General features: G+C 40.5%; 1 protein-coding gene across 1 annotated transcript in view; it reads right to left on the bottom strand.

Annotated features, from left to right (window-relative positions):
• The window catches only part of WDFY2 (WD repeat and FYVE domain containing 2), a 221,229-nt gene that overhangs the window by 32,621 nt on the left and 173,541 nt on the right, over positions 1–15,067 (bottom strand). Inside the window, exon 6 of the mRNA XM_070409110.1 lies at positions 12,957–13,069. Within this exon, the coding sequence (XP_070265211.1) occupies positions 12,957–13,069 (113 nt within the window). The remainder of the gene's footprint in view (positions 1–12,956; positions 13,070–15,067) is intronic.

The following is a 15,067-nucleotide window of genomic DNA, read 5'->3' as shown; positions in this document are numbered from 1 at the left end:
TGTAAGAGAGTGGAAAATAAACCACTTACACACAGCACTATGTAGCTCTGAAAATGAGTGAGGATCTCCTGGATGGACAGAAAGTGATTTCCAGAATGTACTGTAAAGTGAAAAAGACAAAGTGCAAAAGAATTATCTACATCGTGCTCCCTTTTACCTAAGAAAATAAGGGTAAATGAGATATTAAAGAGCTTTATTAATAGCAGGTGTGTGGGGAAGGCTGCGGAATGGGAATGGAGTAGGGATGAAGGAGAGTGACATTTTTCATAGTATATATTTTTTTGTTTGGTTCTGAGTTTTAGAACCATGTATATGTTTTATATACTCAAAAACAAGTAAATAATAAAAATCAGCTTGGCGTGTGTGATTGTGTGTGGTGGATCCAAAATGGAATATACACTAAACAGAAAAACCTAGCTGTACTACAAATGAATGATACAACCACACTAAAGCAGGGCATGGGGAGAAGTGATAAAAGTAACTTTGGAAAATGGCAATAAGATTAAATATAAAAAGATTTGTACACAAAAATTGTACTCTGATTAGTAGGCTTGTATTTCACAGGGCTATGTGTTAACAATTCTGGAACTGTTCTATGAGTATTCTAGGATTAACTAAATAAATGTGTTGAGGATAATGAGAGCTGAGTTCTCACTATTATAATAGGAGTTATAAATAAGAGGAGGTAGGTTAGAATGATCTCTTTGTGTTTGACTGGACTTACAGTATGAAATCACAAAAAATATATAATTATAGATGTGTGAGTACACATGTATTTTTTAGCTTTGTCTACTGAAAGAGCCTAGAAGCAATTACATCTCATTAACAATGAGCACACACAGCACCCAAATTTTGGCTTCTAAATACTAGTCATTAATAGAAGGAACAAGAGCTGCTTAGATGGCTGATCCCAGGGCTACGGCAAGCAGTGTACAAGCTGAGCCAGGAACATTATGTGGTACCAAAAACTAAGACGTGCTCCAAAAATGATGGAGACATGTGAAAAAGGAGCCAATGTGAAAAGGTTCCTAATGGCCAAATTTGGGACAATTTGAGCAACAAAATAAATAAATGGTAGTACATGGTCCTTACACAGAAATTAGTTAGAACTTGTGGGTCTATTTCACTGTAAACAATTGAATACATAAATAGGGAATAAGTAAAAGTTTTTCCTTATAGTAGAATTCCAACTAAAAAGTGTAGAAGGAATAATGCTAATAGAAAAAACAATTTGGCAATCACCACAGTCATGCTTGTTTCTGGTAAGAATCATCCATGGATACTAAAGTTATTGGGCAGAAATATAATAAGAAACAATATTTACATAGTTCCAAAGTATTTCTTCATAAAATACTTGGGAATTACAAAGGGTGATCAAAGTGGAGAAACCTGGCAGACGCATACACTAACCAAGTGATCAAAGTTATCGTCACCAGTAACAGGGCAAATCATGTGCACCCTGATAAGATGCACTACTTAAAAAGCATAATTATCACTTTTGTGGGGTATTATAAAAAATGCATAACCTGAATTTAACCATGAGGAAACATCAAACAAACTCAAATGAAGGAACATTCTACAAGGGAGGGGCATTCTAGCTAGTACTCAAAAATGCCAAGGTCTTAAAAGACAAGGAAAGACTAAAGAAGTGTTCCAGGTTAAAGATAACTAAGAAGACATTATAACCAAATGCAGTGTGTGGTCCAGGGTTGGATTCTAAACCAGAAAGAGGATATTAGTGTGTTAACTGGAGAACTGGGGATAAGGTCTGTGGATTAGAGAATAGTATTGTATCAGTGTTAATTTCCTGATTTTAATATTTATACTGTAATATTCAAAGATGTTAACATTTGGGGAATATGGTTCAAAAGTTATTTCAAAATGAAAAGTAAAAATAAAACAAAACAAACCTATGACTATTATAATAGCCTCCTATAAGGTTTCTTTGCTTCCACTCCTCGTCCTGTTGTCCACTCTCTATCCGGTACCCAAAGTTATCACTGAAGAACACAAAGTAGATTCTGACACCCCTTGCTCCAATCACTCCTGTTCCCATACCACTGTCCATGGCCTTTCATGATCTAGCTCCTGTCGTGGGGCTTCCCCTCCTCCACCTTACTCACTCCATTCGAGTCACACTGTCCTGCCTGCTGTTCCTGTAGCGTGCCAGATTCATTCCCGCTCTGGTCTTTGCAATTTGTTGCCTCTGCTTGTGATCTTTCCCTAAATCAGTGGTCGGCAAACTGCGGCCCCTTGAGTGTGGCTCTTCCACAAAACACCACGTGCGTGCGGGCGCGCACGTAGTGCAATTGAAACTTCGTGGCCACACTCAAGGGGCCAAAGAGCCGCACGTGGCTCGCGAGCCGCAGTTTGCCGACCACTGCCCTAGATTATCACTGGCTCATTCTCTCATTTAACACAAGTCCTTGCTCAAATGTCACCTCCTTCAGAGAGATCTTCCTTCACCACTCCTACCTCTCTCCTTTTATTTTTCCTTGGCATAACAATATATATTTATTTATTGTTTGTTGCCCCAACATAATAAAAGCTCTAGGAGGGCTGGTTTTGGCTTATTCACCATAGTATCCCTAGACCTAGAATTCTACCTTGCAAAGTAAGTACTCAATAAGCTCAGACAAATGAGCAAACGACTGAATGAAGGAATAAGTACATGAATGAATGTTCTTTGCTTTGTTAGCACATAAAACAGTCATATGACATCTCTTTTTTCTGTCTAACCAGTGTTGTTTAAATGATAGCCTTCATCTATTCTATTACTCACACCTTTTAAGTCAGGAAATGCTCATCTGAAGGAGAAGCTCTGGAGATGGTCTTGCTTGACTGGTTAAGCCACTAGGATTAAGGGGATAGAAAAGAGAAAGATGACAAATGCATGATTTCCCCTATATAACATGCTTGTCCCCCGCCCCAAATTCTTATGTTGAAACCTAATCCTCAATATTTGGAAGTGTTTAGGTCATAAGGATGGGGCCCTGAAGAATGGTAAGAGTAGTGCCCTTATGAAAGAGACCCCAGACAGCTTTCTCACTCCTTTCTGCTAAGTGAGGTTAGAGTGAGAAGGCAGCAGTCTATAGACCAGGACCTGGGCCCCATCAAACACTAAATCTGCCAGCACATTAATCTTGGACTCCCAAGTTTTCAGAACTGTGATAAATAAATATATTTGTTCATAAGCCACCCAGCCTATAGTAGTCTGTGAAGGCAGCCCAGACAGACTAAGATTACATATAAAATGGGTAACCCAGGCTCTCTAAGGCAGCATGTCAGATTTAAATAGTGGTGGTCATCGATAAAAAGAACGGTTAGAAAGGCTTATTTGACTTAAAGATTTAGACAGGGTTTTCATCCTATCAGAAAAAAACATGGAAACACTTAAAAAGAATTTACTAAGTGCCACATGATAAATACCTTGCAACTTCTTCCAACATACATCCACATCTACAAACACTGCACCATAAGGCCCTCTGGCCTTCTTTGTTGGTGACTATAGGACGTGGATTGTTTATGATGAAGAAATTGGACACTTGGCTATGGTATCTAAGTACACAAGCTCTAGAATCAGATTCTGGGCTCAAATTCCAGCTCTGTCTTTGTTAAGTATGTGATAAGGGCAAGTTATTCAATGTTTTTGTGCCTCAGAAGTTTGCTTTGTAAATCGGGGATGATAATTTTGTTGAGATTAAGTTAATCCTATATAATAAAAGGGGAATATGCAAATTGACCCTAACAGCAGAATGACTGGGAATGACTGGTCACTATGACACACACTGACCACCAGGGGGCAGACGCTCAATGCAGGAGCTGCCCCCTGGTGGTCAGTGCGCTCCCACAGGGGAGCTCTGCTCAGCCACAAGCCAGGCTGATGGCTGCCAGTACAGTGGTCGTGGTGGGAGCCTCTCCCGCCTCCTCAGCAGCGCTAAGGATATCCAACTGCAGTTTAGGCCTGCTCCCCGCTGGCAAGTGGACATCCCCCGAGGGCTCCCGGGCTGCCAGAGAGATGTCTGACTGCCAGCTTAGGCCCAATCCCCTGGGAAGCGGGCCTAAACCAGCAGGTGGTCATCTCCTAAGGGGTCCCAGACTGCGAGAGGGCACACACCAGGCTGAGGGACCACCCCGAGTACACAAATTTTTGTGCACTGGGCCTCTAGTATATTATAAGGACACAGAATAGTGCCCAGTACATGGGAAACACTCAATAAATGTTAGCTATTATTATAGTGCAGGAGACCTCATCTATACCATCTCTATGACAGTATCCTTTGTTGAGCCAGCCCTCAGGCAGTGACTAGCTTGTTCCCTCAGAGCATCTCATACTGCTCTCCCAGCCATTATGAGATCAATTAAAGTTTTAGAAACAAGTTCGATCTCTAACTTTTCCACATTGCATTAGGCTGTAAAGGGCCAGAGCTGAGAAGGGGAGTTCTTCATAACACAGAGTTAGGAAGAGAAAAAAAAAGATAATTAGGCTAAAACAAGTGAGGGTATACTCAGCATCCTCCCAAGGCTCAGAGTATTATACCACTCTTTAATAAGAGTGGAGAAGATGAAAGGAAAAGCTAAAAGACAGGCAATAGAAGGAGACTGAGGCAAACAAATAACTGCAGGGTCCCATCCAAGCTCTATGAACATGTCCTAACCATAGTGTCCATTGGAGGTTGGCTTATAAATTGTAAACCACAGCATTCATTTCATGTTGTTCCAAAAGCATGGATTGATCATCTTCTATATGGTAGGCCCTGTGCTAAGCTCTGTGGATATAATCAAATCAAATAAAACTCAGACTTAATGCCAACAGAAATGTACAATGATAAGACGATGGGATTAGCTCTGAGAACAAGAAGGACATGCACACTGTGTTTGGTGGAGCCATTCATTCAGGGACATGTGGCTACTCCCTCTGCCTGGAGTGTTGGTACTACCTTTTATCATCCAAGTACCTTTTTCTCCTCATTCAAGGTGCAGCTCAGGTGTCCTCTCCTGCAGGAAGCTTTCTCCCAACCCCCCTCTCTAATCTAGATGAGCTTGCCACCTCTGTGCACGTTTTATTGTCACACTCACCCACTGTAGCTAACTTTAATGGATTATAAATATGTTCCCATAAACTTTAGGTTCTGTATCTTTGTACTCAAGCACAGTGCCTGGTACACAGTAGGTGCTCCATAAATGTTTACTCCTGTTGAGTGGATGGGAGAAAGGAATGGGAGGAAAATAAACCAGAGTAATAAAGCATCACTACAGAGACATTCAGCAGAGCCTGGGAGTTGGGGCCCAGCAGGAAGGCAGCGCACTAAGAGCCATGGAAGAGGCACAGACCAATGGAGAGAAATGTGGCTGGGAACAGTCTCTTCCTTCCCAGGTGGGTTCTTGCATCGATCAGCAGACAGAGCTTCCTGATGAACAGTCCTTTCTACCCAACAGGTTTGGCAGCAGGGGAAGGCATCCACTTTCATTCAGCCAGCCTGCACTCCACAGTAATGCAGGCACATGTACCTCTCTGCTCAGTCCCACACCCAGGCCATCCTCCTTGCCCCCCAACTAGGAGAATGAGAGCCAGGGGTTGCAATGGTTGTGGGTTTCCAGGGTTTGTGATGCTTTAAATGATAGAAATCTTTTCTTCCACCTTTCCGCTCCCCTTCAAGGTTTTATTATATGCTTCTCCCTGCCTTTGACCTCCACCATATGACCTACAGAATAATTTTTAACATAAATAAATTTATTTTTAAAATAAAAGTATTTAATCATTATAAAATTTATCTGTACTATTATATACTCTCATAAATGTAATTTTTTAAAAAAATAATATTATTGACTTTTTACAGAGAGGAAGGGAGAGGGATAGAGAGTTAGAAACATCGATGAGCGAGAAACATCGATCAGCTGCCTCCTGCACGCCCCCTTCTGGGGATGTGCCTGCAGCCAAGGTACATGCCCTTGACCGGAATCGAACCTGGGACCCTTGAGTCCGCAGGCCGACGCTCTATCCACTGAGCCAAACCAGTTAGGGCTAAATGTAATTTTTAATGGCTGCATAATATCCCAACACATAGACATACCTTAATTTAGCTCACTTATTGTTAGATTTTTTTCAACTTTTACCTTTATACATTTTTCTAAGATGAATATTTTTAAACATAGAACTCTGTTCACATTTCTGACTAGTTAGAAGAGATTCCCAAATGTGTTACCAGACAAAGAGTATAAACATTTAAAAAAATTTAATACACGTTACCAAAATGCTTAGTGAACAAAATTTTGGGGGGACTTTTACAACCAATCTTACAAAAGCTAGACTATGTGGAGTGCTGTAAAAATCAGGGCTAGAAACTCACTGGTCTCTCTTCACCAGTACATGACTGGTACCTCACTTGAGCGTCTAGTCCAGGGGTGGGCAAACTTTTTGACTCGAGGGCCACAATGGGTTCTTAAACTGGACCGGAGGGCCGGAACAAAAGCATGGATGGAGTGTTTGTGTGAACTAATATAAATTCAAAGTAAACATCATTACATAAAAGGGTACGGTCTTTTTTTTTTTTTTTAGTTTTATTCATTTCAAACGGGCCGGATCCGGCCCGCGGGCTGTAGTTTGCCCACGGCTGGTCTAGTCACACTATGCAAGGTGAAGGTATGTAGGCTAAATGTGCCTAAAGCAGAGTCATCTAAGTAAGTCCTCAGACCATGAAGCCTCTTGAATGAAACAGTTGACCTTTTTGCTCTAGGTTGAAGTGATGAGTGTTTTGGTAAAGCTAAATGTACTCAATCTCTAAGCTACACCTTCCTCCTGAGACCCACAAATGGACATCCAGCTGTCTCCTTGCCCCCAGGGCATCTCTTGGTCACGTCCAGATTAAAGCACCGCGATATTCTCTCCCAGACCTGTTCTACCTCAAATATTCCCAGTCTCAGTAAATAACATCACTGTCCACCCATGTGCTCCAGATAGAAACCTGGAGCCACTCCTAGTGCAATTGCCAAGTGCTGCTGAATCCGCATCTCCTAAACAGATTTTTTTTTTTTAAGGCAAAGATTGACTTTTGTTAGGGAAAAAACTGGCCTATGACATGACTACCCACCATGCACTGCTTTTAGTTAGGATGTTTTAATTTCAGACCATCTTATGTGGTTACTCTAGGCCTCTGAGTTTTTAAGGCCGTGGTGTAGGTCTCCCCTGAGCCTGCCAGGTTCCTAAACAGATTCCTAAATTGAATCCCTCTTTTTTCCACGCCCACTGTCACCCTAAGTCCGAACAAAGGTCACCTTTTCTAGGAACACCAGCAGTTGCTTTCTTTCTAAACAGTCTTCTCACAACCATTCTTGTCCTCACTCCATCCACTACCCACTGCTGCCAGAGACTTGTTAAAATGGAACCTGTTACCACCCTGCTCACCCTTCGTCACTGGTTTCCCACTGCCTGCGAACAATGTCTGAGGTTTTTAACGTTGCCTGAAAGGTCAGCCTGTACTCCTCTCCCCTGGCTCTCCACATAGGCCATTTGACTTCATGCAGCTGTTCACACTTTCCCATGCCAGGCATCACACTTGTTTCACACATTTGGGGCCTGGAATATTTGCACCACCTGGATCTCCTCTTTTTCATTAGGGTGTCATTTATGCACCACTTCCTCGAAAGCTTCTCTTTAACTCTCTGGACAAGGAGAGGCTCTCTTGTTATTGTCTCCCAATGCAGCTTATGCATGGCATCCAGGCTCCACAGCACTTGCTACACTCATGTTTGATTATCTGCAAGTTTTGGTTTAACGCTTATATCCATGACTGGAAGTTGGCTAAACTAAACATTATGCTTGTTTTCACCTATGTAACCCAGCATTCATTAAATAGAGACTCTTTTTAAAAAAAATATATTTTATTGATTTTTTACAGAGAGGAAGGGAGAGGGATAGAGAGTTAGAAACATTGATGAGAGAGAAACATCGATCAGCTGCCTCCTGCACGCCCCCCACTGGGGACGTGCCCGCAACCAAGGTACATGCCCCTGACCAGAATCGAACCTGGGACCCTTCAGTCCACAGGCCATCGCTCTATCCACTGAGCCAAACTGGCCAGGGCCAAATAGAGACTCTTGATGAAAATATCCATCTATTACACTTTATATAAACTAGATTGATTGAAAGTCTTCATTGTAAACAAAAATTATGTTTTCAATTATTTGAATCTCCATATTTGTACTGAACTATGTCTTTCCTTATTTTTGTTATTTGTTAGAGTGACCTTTTCACTTTGAATAAGTCTCCTAGCAGTTAATGAAAAAGTTTGTATTTAATTTTTCATTAATTAGTATGCTTGGCAGATTTACATTTAAGCTTTCCCGTTTCTAATATGTTTATACTAATAAAAAAATTTCTAAGAAAAGAAGAAATATTAATTGATACTATGAATGGTCAAAATCTGATATTTTCCCCTTTCTTCAAGTCAGTGTATGACTTTTTGGTAAAAAATATTCTAATTTCTGCAGAAATAGCAAAACACTACAATACTTGGCATTTAGCTCTAGAGTCTAGAAATAAAACCAGCAGAGGAAGCATAAGAACATAAAACTAGTTTCTTAAGTCCCCTTAGATTAGTAAATGCTATGTCAGAGCCTCTGAGTATGACTATTAGGCTGATTCCATCACAACCCACATTTTTATGATCTTCTGTACTATAACAGAGTGACGGGGGAATGTTATGGCTCTGCACACGTACCAAAAACTTGTCTGCTTCTGAGTTTGGATCTGGACTGACAAGAACTCCAAGATCACTTTATAATGGATCTGGGTTCATCTTAAGGTCTTTGTTTGTGGGATAGGGGAGGGAGGAGATTAAATAAATCTTTACAAAACCCCCTTTTCCAGAATTGTGTCTGCCTGAGTTTGGGACCTGTGAGGGGCCAAAATGGGCCTACTACATAGGAGGAACTCGGTAACATGTTTGGACCACCATGGACTTTCTTAGACATCCTAGCTTTAAATGAGTTGTGCTATAGCCAGACTGGCAATGGGTAGATACCACTGTTCAGGAATAACAGCAAGTTAAATATGTGACCTGCTACATTTGCCTTCATGTTAGTTAGTGACCTTCTGGGGCCATATTCTGCCTTCCTCAAAGACACCTCATGATAAAATCATATGAAAATGCTTTAAACATTTTGAGAAAGACAAGATACAATGTCAAGCCCTAACCAGTTTTGCTCAGTGGATAGAGCGTCGGCCTGCGGACTCAAGGGTCCCAGGTTCGATTCCGGTCAAGGGCATGTTCCTTGGTTGCGGGCACATACCCAGTAGGGAGTGTGCAGGAGGCAGCTGATCGATGTTTCTCTCTCATCAATGTTTTTAACTCTCTATCCCTCTCCCTTCCTCTCTGTAAAAAATCAATAAAATAAATTTTTTAAAAAAGATACATTGTCAAGGTACCATTTTATATTAGAACTAACTTGCAATACATGAAACCCTTGGGCCACATCTGGTTCACCATATAGCAGTAAGCAGCAGCTACTTACCTTTTTTCTGACCTGAAGGCAGCAATACAGAATTCAGAGCACTCCTATCAGCTACCATATGGTGAACACCTAACTACTAAAGAGCCAAAAGATCAGGCTTAACACCACCTCCACCTAAACCAAATCTGGGAGTTAGCCCGCCCATTATGGCTGCTGAGTTCACCACCTAAATTTTTACCTTAGGTCCATCCATTCCTTGCTTTCACATTACCACACTTCCAGGTACTAGCTTTCCAATTACACTCTCTACTCACTGTCAGAACAATCTTTTAAATTTGATCAAAGTAACATATTTGCTTTTAAAAACTCTTTAATGGTCCATACAAGAAGCAACTGATGAATGCATAAATAACTGGAACAAAGAGATGTTTCTCTCTCTCTCCCTTCCTCTCTCTAAAACCAATAAAACAAAAAACCCCAAATACCTCTTTAATGGTGTCTCACTGACATGCCCTCAATGATCTGAACTGACTCTCACTTCCTTTCTGGCTGCCCCTACTTCATACTCAGAGTTCGAGCCCAAAAGAGTTAGTAGGTGTTCCCAAGAGAGCCACACTCTTGCAAATCTCCATGCCTCGGACCATGCGGATTTTTTTCCTGCCTAGATTGTTCTTACTTTTCCATGAATTCAACACTTACTAGTACTCCTCCCCCAAAGATCTAAACTCAAACCACACCTTCCCTGGGGAGGCCTTCCCTGACTAACTCCCACTTGCATCCAAGCTGGTGCCCATTCTTGGTTCTTGGAGACACTTAGGGCCTGCTTCCCCACTGTCCTTGCCACCAGGCACTAGAATTACTGGTTTAGCTTTTGTCTCTCTCACTGGGCTGTAAGAAATTTTAGGACAGTGACTGTGCCTTTTAATTCGGTGACTGAGAATAGAGCCTGAGATCAACTAGAGAGCTCACAGGTGTAAAGAGACAAGGGTCCAGGGCAGAAAGCACAGAGACACAAAGGAGATGGGAAAGAGCAGTTGGAGATGCAGAAGAAAACTGGAAGACAGCACGTGTCACAGAAGCCAAAGGAGGCCAGTTACACGCAGGAAGGAATCGCAACGTAAAATGCCGCCGCTGAAAGGTTTAAGTAGGGCATAGTTTGAACCATGTCCACTGGACTTAGCAAACAGCAGGCCATTGGCTGGCTACCTTGGGGAGAGCAGTTTGAGTGGAGTGATGAGACAGCCAAATTACAGGTGGCTGGAAAGGAAATGGGAGATGAAGAATTTGAAGCAGCTAGGAAAAGGATATTCTTTTAAAGCACTGCTGTTTGCTATAACATGAAGATTATGCTAAATGAAATAAGCCAGTCAGAAAACAAATACTATGATTCTATTCACAGGAGGAATGGTAGTAGTCAAATTCATAGACAACAGAAAGCAGCATGGTGTTTGCCAGGGCCTGGGGGAAAGAGGGGAGTTAGTGTTTAATGGGTACAAAGTTTCCATTTTGCAAGATGAAAAATGTTCTGTAGATAGATGGTGGGGTGATAGTTGCAAAAAAGTGTGGATGTATTTAATGCCATTGAACTGCACAGTAGAAAATGATTAAAATTGTAAACTTAAGATTAGGTATAGTTTACCACTATTTTTTAAGAAGAGAAAAAACATTGCTATTAAAGACATTGCTACAACAGGACATGGACTGAGAGGATTTTTGTTTGTTTTTATCAGAGAGGCAAGAAACCTTAGCATGTTAATAAATTAAGAGTGAGTTAGTCAAAAGGGAGAGAAGGGAATGACTTTGAGGAGACTGAGGAGACTGAGCCTAGGGCCAGAGGACAGCAGGTTCCTGCTCCAGGCAGAAGGGAAAGAGAAGGAGCGGGTAGAAAAGTTTGTTGGGGAGAAAATGGGTGGGCAAAAAAATATTTTTTTAAAGCTTCTATCTGATAACATCTATTTTTCTTTGTAGGAAGCGGCTGGAATGGGAGGCAGTGGGGGCTGAGGGAGAGTGGGGAAGGTCTGAGAAAGCTGTTAAGGGAATGGCAGGAGTGTACTGAGGATCAGTAATCACGTGCAGGGGTTAAGAGGCAGTTCCTGACTCTGCACTGGGATGATGAATCCGCACCTGTGATGATGGGCTAAGACTCCCAACATAACTTGCAGCTGGGTCCTGACCCAGTCAGTGGCTGACAGCACAAGGAGAGAGCGTGGATAGTGAGTGAACCACGGACAAAATTTACAGAGGAAGAACAAAGGGGCCCTGAGCTGAGCATGTTGGGAAGCACATGGCTAAAAGGGCTACACTGGGAAGGAATAAAAGATGGGCTGGAAACATAGAGCAATGAGGGATCAAGGAGCGGACTTCTCAACAAGGGGAAGAGCAAGTGGAGTTGGAATAAGGGTTTAGGGAAGCAAAAGATTAGGAGATTGAAGTTAGCAGTGAAACATAGAAGTTTAAGATTCCTGAGGTGGGAGAGTTCTGGACCCTACCAGGCCAGGATTGGCCAGGATATAAGTGGCTAAAAAGAGTAATCCAATCAGAGAGAACTGAGTCCTAGCCACAGGGGATGTTTCTGTGTATCTTTCCTCCCAAACGTAGAGATAATTCAGATGATCTTTTAAGAATCTTTTTCTCTGGGTTCAATTTTCTCCCATTCCTTTTTTTCCCTTTAGGAAATCCCTTATGACCTAGGTACTATCCCTTTTTACACCCTCATTCACCTACTTTTGTTCTTATATGATGCCTAAACTCAATATTAACCTTGCTGTGTACTCAACCACGGGTGTAATCTGCAGAAGATAAAGCCCATTAAAAACCATGAAAACAGGCAGTGACTTATTTTCCAAGGTTAACATCACACATTAAAAATACTAGTAAAAAATTAATCATCATCACCTATTCAAGACTTCCAAAGGCTGTGGGTATATTTTACATTACCTTGTTTAAATGACTCTGAGCAGGCTAGTAACATAAAGGGAGTCTTGGGTTTTAAACGGGAAAGAGCCCAAAAGGAAGGGAAGTTAAAGAACAACTTTTACCTTTTCATACAACCTGGTTACCCATGATGAACATATTTTTCATTTCACTTGTCTTGGAAGTGGGAGTCAGTCTTGCCCGCCATCTCCTAGATCCAATGATGGCAAGGACAGACTGAGGCAGCTGTCCTTTTGGCTTTCGGGGGTTTCTGCAGTTGCCACATAGTCTCAAACAATGTCTCATTAACATGTGCCAACACTGGCTCTCTCTGGGGCAATATGACGAAGAACCAAACTGCTAACATTTTCAAAATAGATTGAGTCCTCTTTTGTTTGTATTGATGGTGAAAATTTCTGACATTATATTCTAATGAACCATTCTGAAATCAGTTAAGTGTATCATGTGTATCTTTGTATAAGCCCAAAGTATACCCTGTCACATTCACATCTTATCTGAAACCAGAACATGCAGCACGTGCAAGCTCCCTGAGAGAGCAAGTAGCACATGGATTTTGCTTTCAGTCCCACCTGTATGTCCTCTGAATGTTGTGACCAGGGTGCAGTTTTCTTGCTCCAGTTTGAGGATGGTTACTTGGCCTGAATGGTCACCAATAAACACATGCCGGGTTTCAACATCGAATCTATCATATAAGCATTAAGGATTTTTCTCAAATGAGTGGAGGGATTTATAAAAACAATAAATGTAAGAAAGATACAAAAGTGGACATAACAAAATGAAAACACAGTATTAGTGGACAGTAAGACTCAACATGATAAAGATGTCAATTCTGACATGAATTTATAAATTTAATATAATTCCTATAAAAATATCAACATGTTTTCTTCCTTGAGTTAGATATGTTGATTCTAAAGAAAAACAAATAAGCAAGAAACGCCAGGAATATTCTGAAAATAACAGTAATATGCCATGTGATGGGGAAAGCTAGCCCTATCAGATATTAAAACGTTATAAAATTTCTTTAATTAAAAGTGTGGCACAGATGCATAATTGACAAATGGACCACTGGAACAGAACAGAAAGTCTAGAAACAGACCTAAAAGCATAGAGAAATTTGTTACATGTCTACTAAAGGTGGCTCTTCAACTAATAAAGATGGATTTTTTTTTTTAAAAAAAGGATACTGACACAAACTGAATAGTCATTTGGAAAAATTAAATAGGATTTGTATTTCACATTATATACCAGGACAAATCCATATGAATTAGAGATCTCAATGTAAAAAATTAAAAAAATATGAAAGGTCTAGATGGAAGAGTTCCTTTATAACCCTAGTGGAAAAAGCTATTACTATCAAAAACACAAACAACAAACAAATGCAATAAGTAAAGCTAAAAGACCAATTGAAAAAAAAAAACATATTTGCAAAGTAAGTCACAAAAGGCCCAAATCTCTAATATATAAAAAGAGCAATCAAGAAAAAAACCATAAGCCTAATAGAAAAATGGGGAAAATATATGAATAGTTCAAGAAATGAAAATGTTGCTATGCAAAAACGCATTAACCTAGCAGGTCTGACTGCTATCCTTTGAAAGGTTGTCTAAAAGGCTGACATGGCATCTGGGAACTTGGATTTTGGGAGGGTTTCCGCCACTAACAGACAAGAGTGGCTAACTGTGCCTTAACTGCACAAACAATATGGTTTATGACAAACACCCACTTTCCTTGTGAGAGTCTGAAAGTTTGGTACATGCCACGCAGAGGCTGCCTATGTGACCAGTACAAGTCGAAGGTGCTGAGTCTCTAGTGAGATTTCCTGGTTGATAATGCCTAGCAATAATCCTGCCTCTAGAGATCTGTCCGGGAATACAATGGCAAAAAGACAAGACACATGACGGAGGCTATTCACTCTGCATTATGGTAACAACTGAAGTTTGAAAACAACCCAAAAGCCCATGAAACTGGGACTTACTAATTTAACTATGACATATCCATGCAGAGGGAGGAAAAAAAGACCTCCATAAGCAAACTGACATGGAGTAACTTTCAGGATATATTATTAAGTGTGTGTGGGGGGGTTATATGTTTTACTACCTTTGTGTAAAAAAGGAGAAAATATAAATATAAGTGTATGTGTGCTCATATTTAGAAAAGAAAACCCTGGAAGGATAAATCAAGATCTAACAAAAATGGCTGCCTATGGAGAAGGGAGAAACAAGTTGAGGGGGCAGAAATGAGAATGAGACTTCGCTCTTGTTATAGAGTTTCCATTTTATAATCTTGTAATACTTTTACACATTAAAAATATTTATAAAATTAAAAAATCCCCCAAATTGACAATATTGTAAAATGAATGAACCTAATTATCAAATTGGTGATATAACCACATAGTTAACACAATTATTTCAAGTGACTTCAAAGCACAGCATTTTGACTGTGCATCCTTTGTAGAACATATTTAAGGACAATGAGAAATACAAAGAAATCTAAAACCTCATCCAGTAGTCTTGTTATTACAATATTACTATTATTATTGAAATATTATATGCGCTGATAATTTATTATTTAAAAAAATACACATACATATATTTTCTAACTATCTCTAAATACTATTCCTCACTAAAAGAAGTGGCTGATTGCAGGAGTGGAATGGGAAGGTACAAGATGAACTTAAGACAGT

Source organism: Myotis yumanensis, unplaced genomic scaffold (genome assembly GCF_028538775.1).
Source record: "Myotis yumanensis isolate MYYU_CA2020_CCGP unplaced genomic scaffold, mMyoYum1.0.hap1 SCAF_3, whole genome shotgun sequence".
Taxonomy (NCBI): Eukaryota; Metazoa; Chordata; class Mammalia; order Chiroptera; family Vespertilionidae; genus Myotis; species Myotis yumanensis.
Note: the sequence above shows the minus strand (reverse complement) of the source record. Positions and strands in the feature narration are given on the sequence as shown.